Source organism: Phyllostomus hastatus, unplaced genomic scaffold (assembly GCF_019186645.2).
Source record: "Phyllostomus hastatus isolate PE091 unplaced genomic scaffold, TTU_PhHast_1.1 phas_contig_495, whole genome shotgun sequence".
NCBI classification, from domain to species: Eukaryota; Metazoa; Chordata; class Mammalia; order Chiroptera; family Phyllostomidae; genus Phyllostomus; species Phyllostomus hastatus.
In genome coordinates, this window is record NW_025333895.1 from 947,116 (window position 1) to 971,302 (window position 24,187).

At 43.7% G+C, this 24,187-nt stretch overlaps 1 protein-coding gene across 4 annotated transcripts in view; it reads right to left on the bottom strand.

The window, feature by feature from the left end:
• The window catches only part of DENND1A (DENN domain containing 1A), a 486,624-nt gene that overhangs the window by 126,484 nt on the left and 335,953 nt on the right, over positions 1 to 24,187 (bottom strand). For all 4 annotated transcript variants that reach the window (XM_045846504.1, XM_045846502.1, XM_045846503.1 and 1 more), the window contains exon 13: positions 21,999 to 22,124. In XM_045846504.1, the coding sequence (XP_045702460.1) occupies positions 21,999 to 22,124 (126 nt within the window). The remainder of the gene's footprint in view (positions 1 to 21,998; positions 22,125 to 24,187) is intronic.

Genomic DNA, 24,187 nt, shown 5'->3' on the forward strand with positions numbered 1-24,187 from the left:
CTGCAAGGGTTCTCATGTGTACTAATCAACAAAAAAGGAACCAGTACCATTACAGTCCAGGGCAGAGCATGAATTGAAAACGCCACATCTCACACAGAAGAATAAAGCAGGTAGTGGATGTTGCTGCTTTACCTAGGGCTGACACTTAGAAACAGCCTTCTCCCCAACAAGTACAGGTAGGACATTTTATATAGAAATTGCAGGGTTACAAGTTCATACCTGCATGAATTATCTCCTTTTGGCTTCCTCAGTTTCTGCTGTTGACATGTTTCTCCTGAGGAAAAAAACCCCACACCACAATTTCTGCAGAGCCGGGTCCGAACCTGAAGCGCTGGCCCCGCCACGTACTGGCCGCGCGGCTGCGGAATGCGGGGCCCTGTGCAGGTGCTCAGTACGTGCCTCGAAGAACAGTTTGAAAATGCTTTCACTCATTTTAGTGATATGCTTTTTTTCTCAAGCAATTTCTTATCTTGACTAAAAAGAAAATAGCATAAATCCATCCATCCAGTCAGTCAGTCACTCACTCACTCACACTCCCTAGCACACCTCAGACATGGCTAAAGAATCTACAGAAACGTTCCATTATTCTGAGGGTACAACAGGAAGGCTCTAATTAATGGATAATAAGAAATGGTGTAGTGATACCACTATTTCTCTAAACAATAGAGGATTCCTCATGAGCCTCTAACTGACAGAAGGAGATGGTCCCACGCTGGAGCCCGACTTTCTCCGATTCCAGAGCTGACCTGCCGTCCTGTCTGCTACAGTAAAGGGAGGCCAGAAAGACAAGCCTGTTAAGAGTCTGGGGTTGGTGTGTGGGGTGCCTGACGTGCTGGGGTGCCTGACATGCTGGGATTTGCGGGGGAAAGAGCCTTCCAACTGGTCAGGTAGGTTTCCGAACAGGGTGCACGATGCTGCCCCTACTGCGGAGGCCAGCGGATTGTTCTGAGACTCTGCTCACAGCTGCAGGGAGCAATTTACTTGCCCGAGTTTCTGAATTCCTCCTTCTCAGAAAGGCCAATAAAGGTAAAGGCCAGCCATGCATTGGATTTTCTGTGTCTAGTTACTAAAAACCTGGGGATGAATGTTTACTTACGTTCACATTGAGCCACACCCCTCCTTCCATGGCCACCGAGGAAATCCAGAACCTCAGCCTACTGGGTGAGGCCACATTTCAAGACCCTTCAGAACTCTGAAATGTGTTACATGACGGGGGCCCAGACCTTGCCATCTCTGAGCTGGATTTTTAAAAATAGTATTATGAAATTAAAGAACTAGGAAAATTATTAACACTGTATTTAGAAATTACATTGAGTTTCATGTACTTTCTATTTACACATGAAAAGACCTCATGTGATCTACACTGCTTTGAGCATAGTAATAAAATAAACATCTATGAACCTACCACCTAACTTAAATGCAGACATTATCATTGTGTTGTCTGGGTAACCCTCCACCATTCCTCTACCCAGACCCACCCTAACTCCTATCCTCAATTTTAGGTTTCTCATTCTCTAAAGTATTTTTTAAAACACAGTTTTATCACATATGTGTGTGGCCTAAATATTCAGTTTTCATTCCTATTGAGCCTTAAAAATTGGTATTATGTTGTTTCACTAATTTTCATAGCATTTAATATTTTATCACATAAACATACTATAATTTACTTATTATCTTTAATGCACATTTGAATTGTTTCTAATTTTTTGCTGCTATAAAAACTTTTGGATGTCTCCTAGCCTAAATGGGCAAGTTTCAACTTTACAGAATAACGTCAAATTTGCTTTTCTAAATTCAAGCTTCCAATTTGCACTTTACCCAGCAAAATAAGAACTCATATTTCTCCACATAGCCACTAATATATCTGACTTCCTAATTTTTGACAATTTAATAAGTGCAAGATGTAATGATGCCTTGATCTTAATTTCAATTTCTTTATTACTGAAGTTGAATATATTCTCCATAAGTTTATGAACCATTCACATTACCTTTCCTATAAAATGTCTGTTCATTCTTTTCCCTGTTTTCATTTTTACTGATTTATAGAAATTCTTTATATAATCTAGAAACCAAGCCCCTGTTCATTCAAGTTGTAAATATCTTCCTTCAGTCTGGCTTTTTTTTTACCCACTTGCTTTATATTATCTATTATTTGTATCTATTATTTGTTTAGGAGTAAAGTTCTACCTGACCTCCTATGAGAAATCTGATTAAAAAAGACAGACAACTGGAGGTAGACCACGAACCTAGAAGGCATCCTTGATTCTCTTCCTTTCATCCAACACATCATCATGTCCTGTCACCAAATTATACCCCAAATCTGACCACTTCTCCCCATCTCCACTCGGCCACAGTGGTCTCTCCGCAGCCCCTGTTCCCTGACTTCTGCTCTAGAGCCCCTATCACGCATTCCCCCACAGCAGCCAAAACAAGCTTCTTAAAACTTGAACTGGGTCATGCTACTTTTCAGCTTCAAGTCCTTCCAGTGATTTCCACTGTACCTGGATTAATATCCAAACTCTTCCTGAGCACATAGGTCTTCATGACCCTACCCCCTGTCTACCTCTCTGCTTTGTCTCTTGCAATTCCCTCGGGTTCACTCTGCTTCAGCCACACTGCCTTGTTTTCTGTGTCCCAAATGGGCCAAGTTCAATTCTACCTCAGTCTCTGAACTTGCTGTCAGTTCTGCCTGTAGTGCTGGTTGGTACTCAAGATACCTGTATACCTGCTACTTCTCATCATTCAGGTTTAAGCTCAGATGCCACCTCCTTGGAGAGGGTACCAAAAAAGCAAACAGCACTTTTCTCCTCCCCTCAAACCTACCCCTGATGGCATTTGCTTCTCCCCATAGCACTTGTCACTACCTGAGACCACCTTCTTCCATTTTTGTATTCACGTTTACTACCCATCTTCCTCCAATAGAAGAGAAGTGCCCTGAGGGCACTTAACTATACTCAAGGGAGATAGTTTTACCTCTTCCTGGATTTCTCAGGAAGAAATGGAAAAACAAGAAAGGGAGATTCTGGGAACTTGGTGGTGGTAGCAGCAGTAGTAGTCTAGTTTTTTTCAATACCTTTAAATCCTCACATAAAAAAAGCAGAGCAACTAGATAGCAAAACCTTAAACACATGTGCAACATTTACAACCAAACTAGGGAAAAATGGTTCCCAAAATGCATGCAGGTTGAGAACGTTCACCTCTGTAAATCACCAACAGACCTGCTTGGTGTCGGCATCTGCATGCTGATCGACCTGAGAACCAGTGAACTTCAAAACAGCCAACAGGGCCTTGCAGAAAGCTCAGTGGGCCATTGTAGGAACAGCAAGTGAAACCGGCAGGGTTTTGACCTCTGCATCAGCAGTGAGGGCAAGGGGTCTACAGTGGGAAGGACTGGGGGGGCTGCAGTGGTCTAACCCCTAAGAGTCCTGTGAACTTCTACGAATGCTTGAGAAAATGTGTCAGGACTCCCTTCCAGGACAGGCATCTGCACTGGAGAGAAGCTGCTGGGAGTGGAATCAAGACTGAGCAGGCCAGAGAGGAGAGAGGAGGGAAAAAAGGCCCAGATCAAAGTGCGAGAAGGGAACACTGATGGGTAAGTTCAGAAAGCAGCTGCCCCAAATTTTGAACCCTACCAAAAAAGACCGAAGAGGGAGCTCTGTGAAGTTAGACAAGCTTTCTCGAACTCCATCTTGTTCTAAAGTCAATAAAACTGATTTCATAAGCATATGAACAACATAAAAGCATTGACATCAAATCCTAAACAATGAATGCGTACCTGAAAGACATGCCCATGAAATAGATTAAAACTGCAACCTACTGTGCCACAACAAGTTAAAGACATTAAGAGAATTATACAAGGCAAAGAAGAACAACATATATCTGACTTGTAAAAACTTATAAATTATGGAATAGAACTTGGGAAACAATTAGAAATAAAAGACTCTTCAGAAGTGGAGACTACATGAGAAAGAACGTAAAAGCAAATCAGTGCAACAGGTAATGCTTTAGGAAAAACGGAAGAGCCCTGGCTGCTGTGGCTCAGTTGGCTGGAGTGTCATCCCACAGACCAAAAGGTCGTGGGTTTGACTGTGGTCAGGGTACAGACCCAGGTTGGGGGTTTGACCTCTCGTCAGGGTGTGTCTGAAAAGGCAACCAATCAATGCTTCTCTCTCACATTAATGATTATTTTTCTTCCTCTCCCTTCCTCTCTCTAAAAGTAATGAAAAAAATGTCCTTGAGTGAGGGTTAAAAAAAGAAGAACTGAGAAAAACTTTAAAATGAATATAAAGAGGAATTCTATCTCAGTAATATAAAATGTTGAAAAAGCAAAAAAAAAAAGAAAGAGATTTCAAAGAAAGTAAAAAATACTGAAGACAGGAAAAGAAGGTTGAATACAGAAATAGGGACGACAGCTGAGGGGCAGGTTAAGGGGGTGGGGGAACTGAACAAAAAGGAAAAAGGACTCATGGACATGGACAATGGGGTGGTGATTGCTGGGGGAGAGGAGGTAGAAGGGTACTAAATGGTAATGGGAAAAAATACAATAAAGATTAAAAAAATAATTAGCGTGCCAGAGAAGAAAAATAAAGCAAAAGAGTAGAACTGACGGTAAAACCTATCATTTAAAGGTTGTGGGGGGAAACCTGAAACTATACATTTCAAATATGTTGAAAGGCCACATTCTATCTGAGACTATAGACCCAGAATGACCATCAAAGACAGTCTTGTAAAATTACTAGGCTTTAAAGAAAGAGAGAAAAAAAATCCATGGGCATCTATTTTTTTAAAGTGACAAGAAAATTAAGATTATCATTACACTTCTTGGCAGAAGAGTACCACATTGAAGATAATCAAGAAAAGAAAATATGAGCCAAGGATTTTATATCTAGCAAAACTTTCAGGGAGAAAGCACAGAAAAATTATAATCAACATTTAACAATGGAGGGAAGACTGTTCCCATGAGCCTGAGGAACCTATTAGGGAGCAAACTTCAGACACCCAAACATGACTGAAAGATGTCACTGTCAGAGCTAGTTACAGACTTACCTGAGACTAAGACTAACGGAGGGGCTGAGAGAGAGAGAGGGAGAGAGAGAGAGAGAGGGAGAGGGAGAGAGGGAGAGTCGGAGTCGAGTGTGTAACAGCTGTATGTTCTAGCGATGTAATTATAGTTCAACTAGCCAAAATCTGGGGGGTGAGGGAGAACAGGGAGAGAGGATGCAAAAAAAGTTAAATGATTTTCTGTAATCATGCTGGTGGTAGTTTTTGTATTGTTTACCAAGGTTGCTGTGTATGAAAGTAAATTGGTAATTATGAGATATTTTAATTCCATTATTGTCTGCGCCCTTGAGAACCAGAATTCTAAGGATGGAAGAAAGGAAATACAAATGTAATAGAGAAGAGGTTAAGGGCAAAGCTCTGTAGTCTTGAATATGAAGTACTACTACATATACACGTGCATACATCCGTGTGTGTGTATGTATGTGTATTTCCCAGCTCTGCTCACTATAAAGGCCTAGAAACAATGACCAACCTGGAGGTAGTGAGTATTCTCAGCACCCAGGTTTTGATCCTGAGACATTATTTTTCACTAAAAGAAACTAGTGCTTCCTGAAGAAATGTCTGATTCCAGGTCTGGGGACAGGAAACACCTAAGATGAGCCTGGGACACCTACTAGGGTTCTGTAAAACGAAAGTACTCAGATGCCAACCTGAAGAAGTTCTCGCTGGCCAAAGATGGGACAGTTTGCGTTTCAACAACAATAACCCAAATCCATCAAATACAGTTAATCAATAATACTTTTATATAAAAGAACTGCCACATTGGGAGGGTAATAGGGAACCAATTTATTATAAAGGGAAAGAATGAAGCATTTATCTTGCTTTTGCTTATATGAACTGTAACACTGGGCAAAAAAATAGTAAATGAGGAGAATGGTCTCTTCATAAAAATATTCCAACCAATAAAAAAAATAAATGATAAACTTAGAACACCACCATTTTGTGAATAAACAAATGAATAAACAAATACAGGCATTAAGCATCACTGGCTATTAAAAATCACTAAAAGAGACAATCAGACTTGAAATGTCTCCTACGGTCTTGCAAAAACATCACCTGCAATCTTGCCCAAGTGATTGAACCTGAGTCTGTCCAATCTCAGGATCCAGGTGCCAATTAGTGGGAAGTACGATGGACAGGAACACACTGAAGGGCACCATGGTTATGCAATCAGCAAAATCTATGCTGTGGAAAACTACAGGCCTGGTTTCTTCAATAACTAAATTGTAATGAAATGAAAGGGGTGCAGAGGAACATCTAAGTTAAAAGAGAATTAGCCCCGGCTGGTGTAGCTCTATGGATTGAGTGCTGGCCTGCAAACCAAAGGGCTGCCAATTCTATCCCCAGTCAGGGCACATGCCTGGGTTGTGGGCCAGGTCCCTAGTTGGAGGCATGTGAGAGGCAACCACACACTGATGTCTCTCTCCCTCTCTTTCTCCCTCCCTTCCTCTCTCTCTAAAAATAAATAAATAAAATCTTTTTAAAAAGAGAGAATTAAAAGCCATGCCACTTTTTTTATATGGCCAAGACTGAACTACAGTATCTAAGGAAAAACATTTGGGTAATAAAACTTATTATGATTTTTTAACTATGAAACTCAGATGGTGGTTACTTTTGGTGGGAGTAAAAGACTTTTGATGGGAGGGGTTTCTGGGGTGAGTCATAAAGCTGTTTCTTGTCCTGGGGCAGTGATGGTGTTGTAAGAATTCGTTAAGCCATTCACTTGATTAAAGCAGTTTTCTTTATCTGTTTTACACTTTATTTTACAATAAAAAGATTTTTTAAAATTTATAATGATACCTATCTAGTGGGAAATACTGTAAAGATTGAACGTCAACATTTCTTTGTAAACATCATCGTGATGAGAATTCTTACTATCCTTTCCATTAAAGTACACATGCTGTCTTTACTCTGAAGAAGAAAACTGCCTAACTACTCCACTGTTTCCTTGTAGGATAGAAGGTAGAGAAAGTTCAGCTTTACATTAAAGAGTTATTTTTATATGTTTAAAAACTAATATTGTTGATAAAGAAGACAGCTGTGCATGTGGGGGGATAGAAGGTACGTGGGACATCTCTGTACCTTCTACTTAAATTTTGCTGTGAGCCTAAAGCTGCTCTAAAGTCTAAAGTTTTTTAAAACAACCCCACCTAATATTAAGTTCTACCCATGTACCAGGTGCCTTGCTATATTATCTCATTTAATCTTCACAAGAAGTCTGTGGGGCAGATCACATTTGTTCTCACCCTTTCACAGATGAGGAAACTGAAGTGCTGAGGGATTAATCAACTTGCTCAAAATGATAGAAATGGAGAAGTAGAACCCAGGTCTATCTGGCTCCTGTAGGTAGTTTAATTCCAGAATTAAACTGATTTACTGAATAGTAAAGATCAGGAAATGGATATTAAGATTACCTAAGCCACTACCTAGAACACCAGTTCCTGGTGCTAGAGATAAAAGAGGCAATGAGTTCCTTTGAGCCCAGCAGCCATGAGACCCTTCTCTGGGACAGAATGGTCTCCTCAGCAATAGGGCTTGAGTCCAAGCTGGCAAAATGCTTTCTGCATCAAGATTAAATGTGTTTGGGAAACCAGAGAGATGAAAGAAACAGCTACGTGCTACTGACAGCAGGGAGCGCAGCAAAATGTTTTCTGTACCCTAAGAATGCAAAGTTGCCACCCTGACACACTGAATTATCAACTCCAGACTCAAATGAGATGTCAGAGTTCATGTTTCCTCACTAGATGCTGGAAACCATGACCAACGAGGATCAGAAGCAGCCTGGGACCAGTGGGGGAAAACAGGAGTTCTGGAGGCAGACACAGTCCTGGCTCCATCTCTTACCAGCACCCACCTCATCTGGGGGTTCCCCGTATCCCTTTCCTTGGCTCCCTTTTTCTGCACAACACTTATCACCACCTGGCCCCTTATACATGGACTTTCATCTCTGTTTCCTCTGTGTGTCTGCCTAGAATACAACAGATTTGAGGGCCGGAACTTGATTTTGTTCACTGCTGCATCTCCAAGCACCTAGAGACATGTCTGGCACAGTAGGGTCTCGGCAAATGCTTGTTCAAAGTTTCTGATTTAAGCTATTTCAACCCTCTCTATTTTAAGTTCCTCATCTGTCAAACTGGGGATAATACATGCACACTTACCAACAAAATACAAATAAAGGACAAGAAGTAAGGGTTCAATAGGCATTGGGTTCCCCCCCTTTCATAATTCTTTTGCATAATACTCTTCAACTAAGGGTAAAACTATTTAACTCGGGATAAAACTTCCCTTTCATAGAATAGATAAAAACCATTCAAACTGGCCACTGACTTGCTCAGGACACCCTTGGAACTTGCAGACCATTTTTAATGTTAGGAGATGAGAATAAAAATGTGTTACGGGGTAGGAATGTAGGCAAAGAAAGCCTTAAGCAAATGGCTCATGAATAATGCCAGTCAGCTGTGACTTATGAGAACAGGGTGAGTGGAGACCTGCCAGATCACATCACTAACAGGGACCCAGAAACCAAATGTAAACAATCTTGGGTTAAAAGCTTCCCCCAAATCCTGCCACACCTCCATGGAATGTGACTGCTGGTGAACCGGGCATTCATTGGATAAAAGGGAAGCTGCCTCCCAGAGAACACTTTACGCCTGCCATCTCAATGAATTTTAAAAATAATTTTATGAGAGTGGCATTTTTATCCCCATACAACAAACGAAAGCCTGTGGTTCAAAGAGGAAGTGATTCCCAAGGTTTCACATTTCCTAAGAAGCAACTCTCCTGGCGTCTCAGTTTTCACCAGCCTGTACTGAATGGGTAACTACCGTGCATGTTGGGTACCTCTCTAACACCTGAATACTCCACCCCACATTTCACAGGCTTCCCCTCCACTCCCGTGCCCCCCAGGAGGCGAATATATTAAGATAAGAAATTAGACACATACTAGATAGTAATTACTACCTAGTAAAACTTCTGCCAATTCACTGAAATATGGAGTAGTCAATCAACTTCTGTGGATTTCTAACACTCCTGTTAGCTCCAGGCTAAGCCCCAAAAGTTTTAAATACCTTGCTCTTGTTTCATTATAAAACAGGAACCAGCCAGGCATATGTCAAGGGAGCCCTGTGAAAGTATCACTTAAGTAGAGATCTTCTTTCCTATTTTACAATTGAGGAGCTAAGGTTCAGAAAGGTATAGTAACTTGCCTAGAGTCACACAGTTGAGGAGAGGCAGAGTCTCTCCCACATATTGTTTAACAATAAATCAGGGGACTTTTAACTTCACCATGCTGTTCATTATTGACCTGGGGATGTGCGTGTGTCAGGAAATGGCCTTGACATCTGGGATCTGGTGCTGAGCCTGCCTGATCCTAGACCCGCCCTTTCTCTTCTGCTCTATTCTGTACAGAAGGGAAGCTGTGTTCCCTGGGCTCCCAGACCAGCTAGCTTCCTGCTTGGTTTGGCACATGCGCAGAGGCCCTGGTGAGAGATCTGGAGGGGGAGGATGGGAGGAAGAGGCTGAGTATGGCTCCTCTTTCTTTGGTTGCGTGGGTTGCCCAGCACGGCTCGCCGCCTCCTTGACTCATTCGCCCACGGCCCAGACCCACAGGCTCCGGCTTCAGTTAGCTGCCCTGGCCCAGGAAACCACCCTGCTGGCGCTCGTCTCTGGATCACCTCTCTGGCCTCCTTTGAGACTCAGCCCCTCTATCAGTTGAAGAACCATTTCCTTGAATTATTTTCTCTCTTGTAAACAACTGAAGGGGTTTCTGTTGTCCTTGTTAGATCCTAATTGATACACTGATCAAGTTGTTGGACCAAGGGGACCAAGTGGTGGCCTGCGGTCCTGAGCTGAGGTCTCAAGACCACCTGTTGGCTACAAACCTCTGTCTGGCCAGACAAGAAATGCTTTGGAAAAGAAACACGCTTTTCTTTCTTCGAGGTTCATAGCTATGCGACTGGGGTAAAATGAACCCAGTTGGTATCCTAATTCCACGGCCTTAGGGCAAGAAAAATTCATCATACTCATTAGCTACAGCAGCATTTCCCAAACTGTGGTGAGGACTAGGAGATGCATGGAATGTTAATAGGTATTCTGGGGAGAAAAGGCTTTTGAAAAATGCTGGGTTAAACCAAGTTAACCAGATTTCTTTACAGCAGGGCTTCAGTAATGTGCATTTAAATATCTAAAAAAAGTTAGAGCATGCAATATGCAACAATCCCAAATTTTATATGATCAGAAAACATGTCGACATCTTATGGATCTAATGTTGTAAGGAACACTGTTCTAGAAGTGCTGGTTTATGGTTAGTGCTAAAACCCTTTTGTGGTCTTCCAGGTCTTTCCTGGACTGGGTGGAGCTGACCCCTTCTCCACTTCATTCTTGGACACACTCCTCTGTCCTGTCTGTGTTCTGGCTACTTAACTGCGCACAGTGTCTCACCATGCCATGTCGTGTCAATGCCCCTTGCTTTTGCACAGGGTACTTTCTGCCCCTGTTCCCCGGGAAATGCTACTTTTCCCATAAGGCACCACCCCAGACACACCCTTCCTTGGAAGTTTTCCCTCAGCCCCAAGGCGGAAGCCACTCCTCCTGCCTTTGGATGTCAACCGCCTGCACACTATTCCACTGCAGCGGTTACCACACTCAGTGCAGCTCTCTGCTTGCTCTCTGCCTCCGTCCTGCTCTGTCCTCAAGAACAGTAACCGAGTCTTATTTGCCGGTGTGTACGAGCCAGTGCTCAAAGCATGGCGGCCACCAGGTCCAGTTTATGGGAACACAAATACCTCAGGACTTTAAGTTATTAGTATAGTTTTCTACTATCGAAGCTTGATTGTAATTGACTTAAAAATTAATGTTAAATCAGATAAAAGCACCATTGTTATAATGATCTCTAATTAACCTTATGTCAAATATCACTATTTTTATTATGATGACAATAATTGAGTTTTTTAAAAATCCTAAAATCAATTGAAAAACAATTATCCTCAAGAACAGCAGCAGGACTAACACTGCGATGAGAAAGTTCGCCACTAGGTGTCAGCCCAGGAAAAGAGGAGGGAGCTGCGCTGGCAAGTGCTTTACTTTTTCATCTAATCATCACCATAAATATCAAAACCTTAAACAAAATATTAAGCAATTAAAATTATCTACTGGAGGAATGTTTTTAAAAAGATATCTAAAATGTTGACATTTCCCCTTTGCAAAATAGTTTATAAATGGTGTTAGTTTAACCTGCATTTTTCAAGACAAGAAACATTTGTGCAGATTAGGGACATTGACTCCTAAAAGGAAACCAGCTCAGTTTTCTTCTGAAATGCCCTGAAATTGTATGTAACACGGACCATATGGTAATCACCGCTGTGGGGAGCGGTCAGAGGAAAGAGCATGGCTGCTAGAATCAGGCAGATGGAGGGTTCGAGTCCTGGTTCTGGCACTTCTTAAAAAGTGACATAACCATTCCTTGCCTCAGTTTCTTATCAGTATAATGGGGCTACACCACTCTCTCCATGTGGGCATTATAAAAATCAAATAATGGAATACAGCTAAACAGTCTGGCTTATAATCTAATGCTTCATATGTTTTCTTTTCTTTGAGACTTTGAGTCTTAATGATTTAACAAATCTGTGTTCCAGCTCCCAAACAACGAAAGACATTATAACGAAGGACTACTACACTTCAGTTACATAGATAACTACAAAGCACCTTCCATGTAGCAGGCTCTGTGCTCGGGGTACACGAGCAATGACAACACTCCACTTCCTTTGGGAGCGGGCTTCCATCTCTCTGTGAGGACAGTGTAACACTGAATGTGACGTATATTTCTGAGGATGTATCCACACTCCATAAAAAATCATTGTGGATGCATGTCCAGTGAGGGTAGGAGAAAGGAAATTTACAATTTTGCCCTCTAATCATCATGAATCCCATAATATCCTCCACAGAACAAACCCACTATCACTCCATTTTACGTTCCTGAGCCTCTACTGTGTGCTGGGGTAGAAGAAAGAATGAGACAAATCCTGTTCTTAAGGAGCTCATAGTCTGGCTCTGTACATGAAGTCACATATCGCTGTTTTAGGCCCTGAATTGTTAAATGTTATCACTGCTTGAAAATGGATGAGAAAGGTTTCCTTTTCAGAGTCTCATTAAAAAAGTAAAAGACCTAAAATGACATTATCTGACTTAAAACACTGTAACAGCAACTGCTTCTCTTTGACACAGCTTCCACAAAGATACCACATTTAAAATGGCCACAACAAAATCAGCTTACTCCATTAATACACTTGCCTCTTGTATTTTCCAAACTAGAACTGAGTATTTACTGTACATAACGATTTCACAGTCAGATCCTAACTGCCTCTGGTTGGCTTCCATGCAGCTGCCATTGTGCCTTTGTTTGATATTTACACATTCACGGGTGGCGATTGTGTCAGATTCTTCTTCTCATGCTCTAAGATGAAGCTGTGGATGCCTTTTCAAAAGTTAATCATCTACACGGTGCAACACTGAAATGTGACCACCAGTCTTACTGATGCATAGCACAGGAAAACAAGTATCATTCTTTTGTTCATCCAGTCATTCAAAGCACATTTAATGAGCACCTACTAATCTCTGACTACGTCAGGGAGACCAAGGAGTACAAAACATGGTCTTGTCCATGGGAACAAGGTAAGAAGGCAGCCAGATTATTAAATGAGATCAAGAATTCCTAGAATTTGAAGCCTAGGATTTCCTCTGGATGGTCTAAGATACACTGATTGTGTTTTACTTTTCGAGCATTTTAGAACACATGAGAATTTAATTTTCATCATATTTAGTGACGCTCTTTGAAATCGTCCAGTGAAGCTTGATCATAGTGTTTACGCAGATTTCCTGCCAGTTCCCATCTCTCACTTAAGGACCTACTTTTTACTTGGGCAGTCTGCTCCTAAAACTATGGCTCTCAGTTCAGCCATCACACCCTGCGTGGCTCCAAGGTGCCAGGACTCCTGCCTGTGCTCCCAGGCACCCAGACTCTGTTCCTGAGCCACATCGGCGTCTCTGGGAGGTGGACAGTGGAGATCTGGTGCCAGCATCGGACAACAGTCATCTTATCCCAATAGGTAAACAAGGTTCTGATGAAACAGAAAAAAAGATTCTCAATGACATTTTCTCTTATGCATTTAAAAAATGGACTCTAATGCATTTCTTAATTTTAAACCCTTGGTACCTACCACCCTCTATAGCCTGTAAGTACTGATGAGCAATAACATGAACAAATAAATAGCAAATATTGAAGGGAATAATTAAATATGTGATTTCTTTTTTTAAGATTTTATTTATTAATTTTTAGAGAGAAGAGAAGAGAAGGAGAGGGAGAGAAATATTAATGTGTGGTTGCTTCTCATGCACCCCATACTGGGGACCTGGCCAGCAACCAAGGCATGTGCCCTGACTGGGAATTGAACTGGCGACCCTTTGGTTTGCAGCTCATGCTCAATCCACTGAAATACACCAGCCAGGGCTAAATATGTGACTTCTTACAAATCCTTTATGCATCATTTGAGATAGAAGCCAAACTTTCGCAGTTACTTCAGAAGGTAGGAATAAATAGGCCAGAACCTCACTGTTTTCTGGACAGTTTCAGGGAGTCGGACACTTGTTGAACAAGCAGGGCCACCACCATGCTGGATGTGGCCCTCACATTCCCCTCCTCTTCCTCCTGGCCCTTCTGGTCACCCAGCAATGGTTACTGTCATTTAGTTGATACCTACTATCAACAAAAACATTGTGCTGAGTTTTACATACATAATTGTTACTTTCCTCAACAGTCCTATAAGACCAACATTATTTCTACTTTAGAAATGAAAAAACTGAGGCTCAGAGAAGTTAAGTGCCTTCCCAGGTCATGTTCTGGCAGATGTCAGAGCCAGGATTACAACCCGGGTGAATCCAAAGATCAAACTCTTTCCATCACACTTGGTAGCCTCTTTAGTCATTTAGAGCCACAGAGCTATGGGTCCCCCAAATCCTGCTGGTGGGAGCACCCTGTCCCTTGCTTCAGCCCCAGGACATGATCTTGACTTGAGATGAACACTGAAATGAAAAAATGGTGGCCAGTAAGTGAGTTACCAGCCCCTTCTCTTGTCCACTGCAGACTTCTGCTGTCAACGCATTTGTTTAGTTCAGGTCTATAGGATGGGCTACAATTCCCTGCCTGCTTGCCTAAAATAACCTGGAAGATAAAATCTTTTACAAACCTTTCCTACAGAACATCCACAGATACATATCCACACTTCACAAGCACACCACTCTCCACTTAAAACAGCCTGGGCTCTGTGTGAAAACAATTTGGTGATTCTTCAAAGAGTTAAACATAAAATACCACATGGCCCAGCAATTCCACTTCTAGGTATATACCCAAAGGAATTGAAAACAGAAACTTAACAGATACTTGTACAGGAATGTCCATGGGAGCAGTATTCACAACGGTCAAAAGGTGGAAACAGCCCATGTCCAACAACAGACGAACGGATAAGCAAAATATGGTGTACACAGACCACAGAATATTATTCAGCCTTAAAAATGGATGGAGTTCTGACACATGCTACAATGCGGATGAACCTTGAAAACATGTGAAGTGAAATGAGCCAGACACAAAAGGACAAACGTGGTATAATTCCACTTATAAGAAACATCTAAAATAGGCAAAATCATAGAGATGGAAAGTGGACTAGAGGTTACCAAGGGCTGAGGAAAGAGGGAATGGGGAGTTATTGCTCAACGGATACAGAGTTTCTGTGATACAACATTGTGAATGTAATAGTGCCACTGAAAACATACTTAATAATGGTGAAAATGGCAAATTTTATGTTATGTACATATCTTTCACCATAATTTTTTAAAAAGCACGGGCCCTAGGAAGGATGTGGGTCCGAGGCCCACTCTGCCCCCGCCAGCCTGCGTGGAGAATGTCAGCGCAGCGCAGAGGCACCCAGCCCCTTCCAGGCCCCACCTGAGCTCTCCTTCCCCTGCTTTCCTCACTTCCTGATCTCTCGTCTTGTTGTGCTGCACCTATTGTTTTAAGACTTCTCAAACCTTATTTTTAGCACCAGATGGAGGCACAAATCTCGTATCTCATATATGCTCTGGGTATCCTTTGCTTGCCTAAGTGGGGGGCAGATAGCGCACCTCGTGACGGGTTCTTAATTCTTTCCATGTCTAGCTGCTCTGAGGCCGAGTCAAAGGGAATTTGCTTCCTTACCACTTGGTGATAAGTCGGCACCCACAGTCAGGCTCCTGCACGCAGGCTTGCATTTCTGCACGCAGAAGACTTCAAAATACAGCATTTCAAAGCTTTATTCATAAAGATGACTAGTGGATTATTAATTAGAATACCAAAAAAATTGGAAATAATAAATGCCTAACATGAGAAAGTAGTTACAGAAATTATATCTGTAGCTATGTAAAAATGCATATGATATAGTATTAAATGGAGGAGAAACAAACTTTTAACTTAGATTTGATAGCAACCATATAAGCACTTTGCATAATGAAAAATAATTAAAAAGAATATACAAAAGGTAGTTGAGGTACTTTCGTTAGTTCAGTGGGACTAGGGTGATTTTAATTTTTTTAGTTTCTAAGTATTTTTCTATTGCCTATTACACTAAAAACACATATAAATACCTTTAAAAAAAACCCATGAGATCAATGGTATTACTCAACCAGGAGACAGATACACATGGTGTTTTTCTGACCTGCTCCAACATAGCCTTGTCCATTCATGCTTGAAAGCCAGGCTATCAATCTGCTTTTATCTTAACTTCTCTGTCTTCAGAGGGTTTTAGGTGGATAAATATGACTCAGCAGAATCATGTGCAAGATCAGGAGCTGTGAGGTACCCATAGCTGCATGTGGAAGCCGGGCCTCCTGGGATGAACTGAGCAGGCAGGACTGGGGGAGCTGGCTGCTGCCCGCTCAGCTTCCTTCGTAGATGCCGTCACCATGTGTTGACTGCCCGCAGCCCAGCATTCCCTCCCAGCGGGCAGGGGCTGTGCTCCATTCATCCTGGGGATGCCCAGCCGGTAGGCTGGCCTAGAGGGAGCCACACGAGCTTGTTGACTAAACAACTCTCAGAGTTCCATTTACACTGGCCTTCCCACAGACACTGGCACAGAACAGGATGCATCTTGAACACCCATATCCATCCGTCTGCTCTCTGCTCTAATGTTTACCAAGGGCCTGCAGTGGACAGACACGGGAACAGGCACCTTCACAAGCACTGCAGCTCCGTGTAACATGAGCTATGAAATAAGAAACTCCGAGAAGAAATAGGGATGAAATTGGAAGACATAAGTCTATTTTGAAAAGTTCTTTAAAACTAAGGCTACTGTATTATGTCTTTCAAAGAGAGGGCAGTGGGATAGTCATATTAAGATTTCATGATGATGTAATTTTAAACAAAGGAGAAGTAAAAGATTCTCTTTAAAATTCATTTGTTCTTCAGAGGCAGGAGAAAGGGAAACTTTCAAGGCAAATTCAAGAACCACACTGCTGTACACATCCTCCAAAAGTTGCCATCTTCTCCCAAGCTGAGAAAAGATCCTTGGCCTAGCAATTAAAATCACTTGTATTTTATTCCCTTCTTGCCAAAAAGGACCCCAGCCCTAAGTAGTTAATCCTTAACACACTCTGCTACTCCCAGAGTTGCCTGGCAACTGCTAGGAGGCGTGTCAGAGAGCAAGAAAGGCCTAAATAAATGAGCTGCAGCCTGGGCTGCCGCTTGACATGGATAAAGGTTTTTTTTTTCCCCCCCAAATGGAGCTGCCTGGCTGCTTGTGGTTCTGTCATTTAAGTGGAGATGAACAAGTTGGCTTGGCTGATATTGTTAAATATCTTGGGCTTTGCACCTTATATTCTCCAGGTGACTGAAAAAATGGGTCACGTGCCCTGTGATTTGCAGACACTAGCCTCTGCCAGGCGGCAGCAACCTAAAGCCTAGAGAGAGACAGGATGCAATGTGTGCACACTGAACAGAGACCGAGGGCCAGCCCCCAGCCTCACGAACTTCCCTGTCCCTTTATCTTTCTCACCCATCCTTCCATCCACTGTTCCCAAATATACTCATTGACGCCTACACCCATGCTGTGACCCATGCCTGGCGCGGGAGCGCAGAGAGAAGAGAGTTATAAAAGTGGAACATGTGGAAACCAGAACAAAGACAGGCGAGAGGGTATGGTGGAAGGAACCTGGGTGTTGGAGTCAGGCTGACCTGAGTCTGCCTCCTGGCTCTCCCACTGACCAGGAAGTCACCTGCCATCTGAGCCTCTATCTCCCACCTGTAAAATGCACACTAAGGGGCAGTGGTGGGGGATTGCTGAGATCACAGGTGGAGCAACTGAGGTGAACTGAGCTCTGACCTTGGGGGAGGCTGCTGAGCAGGTAGGAGAGGTGGCTGTTGCCGGACACCCTTCCTGTCTCACTTTGTGGCCCTCAGGAGAGCCCTCTGAAATCATTCCCTGGACCCTGAAAGGAGACAACACCCTGGGACAAGTACAGGTCCCCAGCAGAAGGTGTTGATGGAGGCAGCAGGTCAGTTCCTGTCAGCTCCTGGCATGCGGCTGGGCCTCAGCAGAGGGGCCGTCTTCTTCTCTCCCAGGCAGGGGAAAGAAAATGAAGCTCAAGACTTCCAATCAGCTGCATTTTCAATTTTTCTTTCCAGTAGGAAAGAAAGAAAAAAAGGCCAAGGAGCTATAACTATCAAGTGAACTCTGGGCGGTGGAGTGGGAGTTGCCCACCCATCTCTGCCTCTTCAGCTGGGGCTCGCCCCTGCTCACAGAGCTGGTGGGCCCTGAGGGGCTCAGCAGAGCTGGACCCCACACTGCCCCATGAGCAGCATGGAAAGGAGCACTAACAAGTCTGTCATTGTTTCATAAAACCAAACCTCTGTGACGCAGCAGTGACCTGAGTCTGATAACTGCACCTACAGGACCAGGGTGGGAAGCCGCACACCACGCCAGGTGTGGCACCCAACACAGCCCTCCACCTTGGACTGCTGCTCAGACCCTGCCCAACACTCTGCCTCAGAGGCGCTCCCTCTGGCCACCGCCTGCTTCTGCCACCATCTTTCTCCCTCACCGTATATATCAAAGGCCTTCAATGTACTCAATTCTTTGACCCAGTCAAACCACGTCAGGAGTTCTGTCTAAGGAAATAATTCGGGGCATGCATGAAGTCCCATCTAAAGATGTTCACCACAGTGTGGTTTAAAATGATGAAAGCTGACTGGCAAGTGAAAGGAGCAGCGCTGGGATGATGTGGTGGGCCTCGGCGCTGATTTCAGGGCGCAGGAACTTGGTAAAAGTCTCTGCGAGTGGGGCCCGGGCTGCCCTTTGAAGAGCCCCAGAGGCAGCTCTGATCCACAGCCAAGGTTGTGAACCGTTGCAGTCACCTGATGGGATATGTGCGGCCATTACGGATGATATTTGAGGACAACTTTTATGTGATATAAATAAATCCTTGTAACATACTAAAGGCAAAACCAAATAACCAGGGACTGGACTGCTTTGCCAGTAATTTCTTAACTGCCTAAAAGTAAAAACCCCAAAACAAAAACCAAATGAAATGAAAAACCCCCCAAACCCTAGAACCTGGGTAACATGCTAACATGATAACTTGCTAACATGTTATCATAATTCCAAATGATAGAATTATGGGTGTTTTCTCATTTCAAGGCCTCTTCTTAGCAAGAGCAGATGTTTCTATAATGAGGGAAACAACGAAAAGACAAGTGGCCTGGGGAGGCTGCCCTATCCCCTTGGCACTGGGCTGCCTGCCACCCTGGAGGCTCATCCAAGACACCACTCCCCACCCTACCCCCATGCGGCCAGTGCCCCCATGCTTCACCCCCTCTTGGGCTCTCATGGGCTTGTGGTCAATATTTTAGTTACTCCCCCGAACAGTCTTGTATGGGAAGTGTTATATACCATTTTCTGGATGGGGAGAATTGGCTAGCATTAAATCTATGGTGTAAAAACCATCTACACAACGTGGTGATGACGCTTGCTCAGAAAATTTTAGGCCCTCTGGCTTCCCTCTTGGCCTCAGAAAAAAGCCATTTGTACAGATGAAGTGGGACTGAAAGCATGACAAATCTGCCATATTTAGGTGATTCTAAGATGCAAATTTCTTCATGTTGTAACATCTCTGAAATCTGGATGTGTTTTGCAATTGATGGCACCCTCAATTACAATTGGCAGCATGCTTTTCTCTTACTGGTACATAGAATAATGGTACACCTTATGACTGAACAGCACCTTACACTCAGTGAAATGTACCATGTCTACAACCAAACCCATCATCCTATCCTCAAAGTGCTACTTTTAATGGCTATATAGTATTCTATCACAAGTATTGACTTAACCAGTTGCCTACTATGGATGCTTAGCCTGTTTCATGTTGTGACCATTATAATACTGCTACTGGGACACCTTTGCATTAAGCTTTCTCTTTTTCTACTTCGGCTATCATCATCCTCTTCCAGGTCCAAATCTTGAGAAACATTTTGACATTTCTTGACCTTTGTCTCCATAGTTTATCTATTACTATACTCATCTAGTCATTTCTTCCTCATTGTACCTTTTCCTGGTGTAACCACCAGAGGACTCTTTTCTGAGCTCGGCCAAGAGTCCCCTGGCTCTGCTTACAGCTCCCCTTTCTATCCATCACTGTATTACTGTCCAAACACGACTTCAGTCACACAACATCTGTGCTAGAAAACTTGCACTCCCTACAGGGTGAAGTGCACGCTCCTTGCCTAGGACCCAAGGCTCTGCCAACCTTGGCTCCAAGCTCTCCTGCAGTCCCATCTCCCCACCGGAACCCCTGACTCCAGACAAAGCAGCCAAGGGGGGTCCTGCCTCCAAGCCTTTGCTCCCTGAGTTCGCTCTACACCTACGACACGAAGATATTCTGTCTTTCTTTTCCCCAAACTTTACCCATCAGACCCAGGTCAAGTTTCAGTTTTCCTATGTTTTATAAGGCATTTGATACTTATAACCAACTGGAGATACAGAATAAGAAGAATTCTTACTTCCTTTTCTTTAAAAAAATTTTTTTATTCCTTACCCAAGGATATTTTTTTATTGCTTTTAGAGAGAGGTAGAGCGAGAAAACATCAATGTAAGAAACATCAATTGGTGTCTCCCATACGTGCCCCAAATTGGGATCGAACCCACAACCTCAGTATGGGCTCTGACCAGGAATCAAACTTGTATCCTTTTCCTCTACAGGGCAATGCTCCAACCAACTGAGCCATCTGGCCAGGGCTTATTCTTTATTCTTGCTCAAGGTCGTACACCTTAGAAGTACAGAGACAGGCTTTAAACTTCAGGGGTTCCATCTTCAAATTCAATGCTTTTCAAAGCCAAGTGCAAATACAACCATAAACTCTCGAGAAGCAACTTGTGCCCCAATCACATATGCAGCAATAAGTAGCAAGATTCAACAGCCTCTGGACTGTAGGCAGGTACATGACAACCATGAGATCACTGTAAGAGTGGAGATATTTCACATCTTTCAGTTCTCAGCAGCCCAAGGAAAGGACTAAGCCGGTTGTCTCATTTTAGAGATGGGAAGACAACAGAATTTTCCTTGATTTTTACCAGCTCTCAAAGCTACACCAACCTAAGTCCAAGTCAGGACAAAGAATCGGGTCCATGTCACTTAGTGACAAGCAACACATGGGGAACTTGCTCTAAACTGAAGGGAGTATTTCTTAGGAAGCAAAAAGAGTACATCCCTTCTCTCACGCAACCATGACATTGCTGAAAGTTGGGGTGGCCTAGAAAGTCAGGTCTATGCGCTGGGTGGAAGACGAGGAACAGGGAGGGGAGTGGCATTCGGCTCCCCTAGTGGCCACTCCCTCAGCAGCCACTTCACAGAGAGTGCGCCTTGGCTGCAGGAAAACCACGCCGTCGGCTATTACTCTGTGTCTCCCTCAACATGTGACGCAGTCACAGCAACAGAAAACACTCGCCCTACAGCGGTGAGACACCCCGCCCCCCACTAGGCTGGCTGTGGCTGCCATCGGTCTCACCGGCTCACGGGGAGAGCCCTGTGCTCCTGAGAGAAAAGGCTGCCAGTAGGGTTTCCTCCAGTGTTTTCTCCTACACAGGGGGACCCAGGTCCCTGGGCCAATTTCTCCATTCTCCTCGGCCAAGAGTAGGCTGACTAGAGGGGTATCAGGTGAGAACTTCTTACGGAAGCTGGGAGAGCTGGCACTTGCATTGGTTCTGGGATTGACCTGATACCTTCATCTCCTAACGATGACTGATGACCTCATAGCACAGGGAGAGGGTAAGAATGAGGCAATGGGGGCTCGGAAATGTTGAGGGGCCATGGAGGAGGATAACATTACTTTCCAGTCCTCAGCATACTTTATAGTCTTTGACACCAAGGTTGCTTTGGGAGACTCTAAGCAGTGAATCCCCAGGATGCTTTACTTTCTCAAGTGTGGGCACGAAGTCCCATACAGGAAAAGGGCAGTGAGGCCACGTGGGAAATCATGAGCTTTGAGACCAACTGGCTCCTCCCCTGCTTAGCAAGTCAGGGCTCTTCTCTGAGCCTCAGTTCCTGCCTTTGTAAAATGGAGATGATTATCGCTACCTCAGTCTTCCTGGGACTCCTCAGTGAGGGCAGGTGTGCGTGAAGGGCCTCGCACTGTATTAACACGCAGTCTATGCAACTGTCTGGGGAGCGGCTTTAACATTTGCCGGAGCAGTTAGTGCTTCACAGGCGGCTGGCCTGGGGAGGACACTCCCCCAGGTGCCACCAAAAACACCACGCGATCTCTTCTAGGTGACTTCAACAGGTAGGTAAGTTTTCTTGCAGTCCCTGAGGTACATTTCTTAGCCCTGACCAAAGACAGGTTAGTAACAAGCCGGGAAGTTACTCACTGGCTCAATCTTCAGAGCGTTTCGGTAGCTGCCAAAGAAAGCAGCCTGGGCCTTGAGGAAGGCTCTGGCCACGCCATCGCCAGTGGTGGTGGAGACCTTCTTCAGCCGGCTCTTCAGCGAAGAGATCTGGTGACCAAGAGAAAGGAGACACAGGTTGAGGGCAGGGTGGAGGGAGGATGGCCGGCTAAGAGCTCTAGAAGATCCCTGGCCGGGGGACTAATTTGATACCTTGGCTGCTGGGAGAGCAAAAATGCATTCAGCATTAGGGCAGATTTTTGACATTTAAATGAATGTTGCTTCTATTAGAGCACATCTAATAAAAACACAAACAAAACCACTTTCTAAGCAGTTACAATGTGCCAAGTAAGCTTCACATAAAATTTCTAATTTATCTTTCAACCATCCTGCAAGGGAGAAATTGGTGTTCCCATCTTACAAGGGTGAAACAGTCTCAGAGAGGGTAGATCACGTGCCTAGAAACAAACCTCAGAGGCGGCCAAGTTGGAACGTGAATGGAAGCCTTGTCATCGTTCCCAAAACTACACACAGATTTTAGCTCCAATTCCATTTCCTCTTCAAATTACTTACAAATATTAGAAATAAATGACTTATTTACAACACTTAATATATTATAATACAATAAGTTAATAAGTGTTATTACAGAGCTCATACATTTTACTCTAAAGACACAGTAGCGGCTTATAGAGAAGCACTCACAGGTTCAAAGAAAATAGATTAAGAAAGCCGTGGCAATCGGAAAAGTAGCCAGGAATAGATTTAGTATATAAAGATAAGCCAGACGTCCTACAGAGTGGCTAGAAATGAAATTTTGACTTAACAATCTCCTAGTGGTCAAGGCAAAAAGGCACACATAAGAAGTTGGGCAATCCTTGTGTCCACGTATTACAAGCAAACCAGTTACCCAACTGAACACAGATTTTCCTCAAAGTGAGAACTACATGAGATTCCTCCTGCGAGTCTGCAGCGTAGGAATGACTACAATATGATGGCTCTTGCCCTCCACTTGGCTTTGTTTCTAATAGGGCCTTCACTCATCTCAGGACGCCACACCACGTGACGTCTGGGCACACCATGGATACGCTGTTCCATGTGAAAGGTGCTGCTGGCACTGTGTCATGTGGTGGCCTCAAGTCATCCATTTACTCAACAAATATGATTTTCTGTGTTAGGTGTTGAGGATGCAACAGTGAACACGCCAGATATAATCTCTGCCCTCACTGAGCTTCACTCTCGTGAGGGAAACACCAGGACTGTGACGAACCCTGACAGAGCTCACCAAGGAGCTCAAGGAAGGCTTCCTGGGGGGCAACAGGCTTGCAATGAGACCCAGAGGATGAGTGGAAGGAGCCGCCTCGGCCAAGAGGGAGGAACAGGGCACCGAGCACGGGGAATAGCATTCTCGAAGACCTGTGGTGAGCAGAGTTCTGAGAATAGAAAGGGCTACAGCTTCAGTGGAGACAGAGAGGGGGCACGGCTTAAAATGAGGTGACCGCGGGGGTCGGAGGAGCCTGTGAGTACACCACGGAACTTTTTCTTCTAAAAATGTAAAGCCAATGGCTGTTTTTAAGCCCACAGGTGACATAATTCAGGAATTAGGGGCTTGGATAAAGGACTATCTACTGGCTTGACATTATTGAAGGATAAAATTTAGGATAAAATTTAAGGATAAAATAGAAAATTAGATTCAGGTGGTCCATGACTCATCTACCAATTTTTAATACGAATGATGGATGATCATTTTCGGGGGCACAGGTTCCATAGCTTTCCTCAGAATCCTAAAGGTGTGGGGACCAAACCAAAAAAAAAACATTAAGAATCACTGACCTGGGATGGACTGCACATACCTTTAGAAATGCTTCATGAACACTACTTCTTACTACTAAGCTTCTGATAAGGGATTTTAATAGCTTATTAAAGTAGACATATCTTATATACCATAAAATTCATTCATCGAAAGTGTACAGTCCAGTGGTTTTCAGTGACAAGGCTGTACAACTATTACTGTTATCTAGTTCCAGAATGTGTTCGTCATCTCCCCCCCCCAAAAAAGACTCATCTTATTGGTAGTCACATCTTATTCCCCACCAATCCTTTTCCTCCCCTCCTCCCTCAATCCAGTCCTAGGTAGCCACTGATCCACTTCCTGTCTCTATGGATTTGCTTACTCT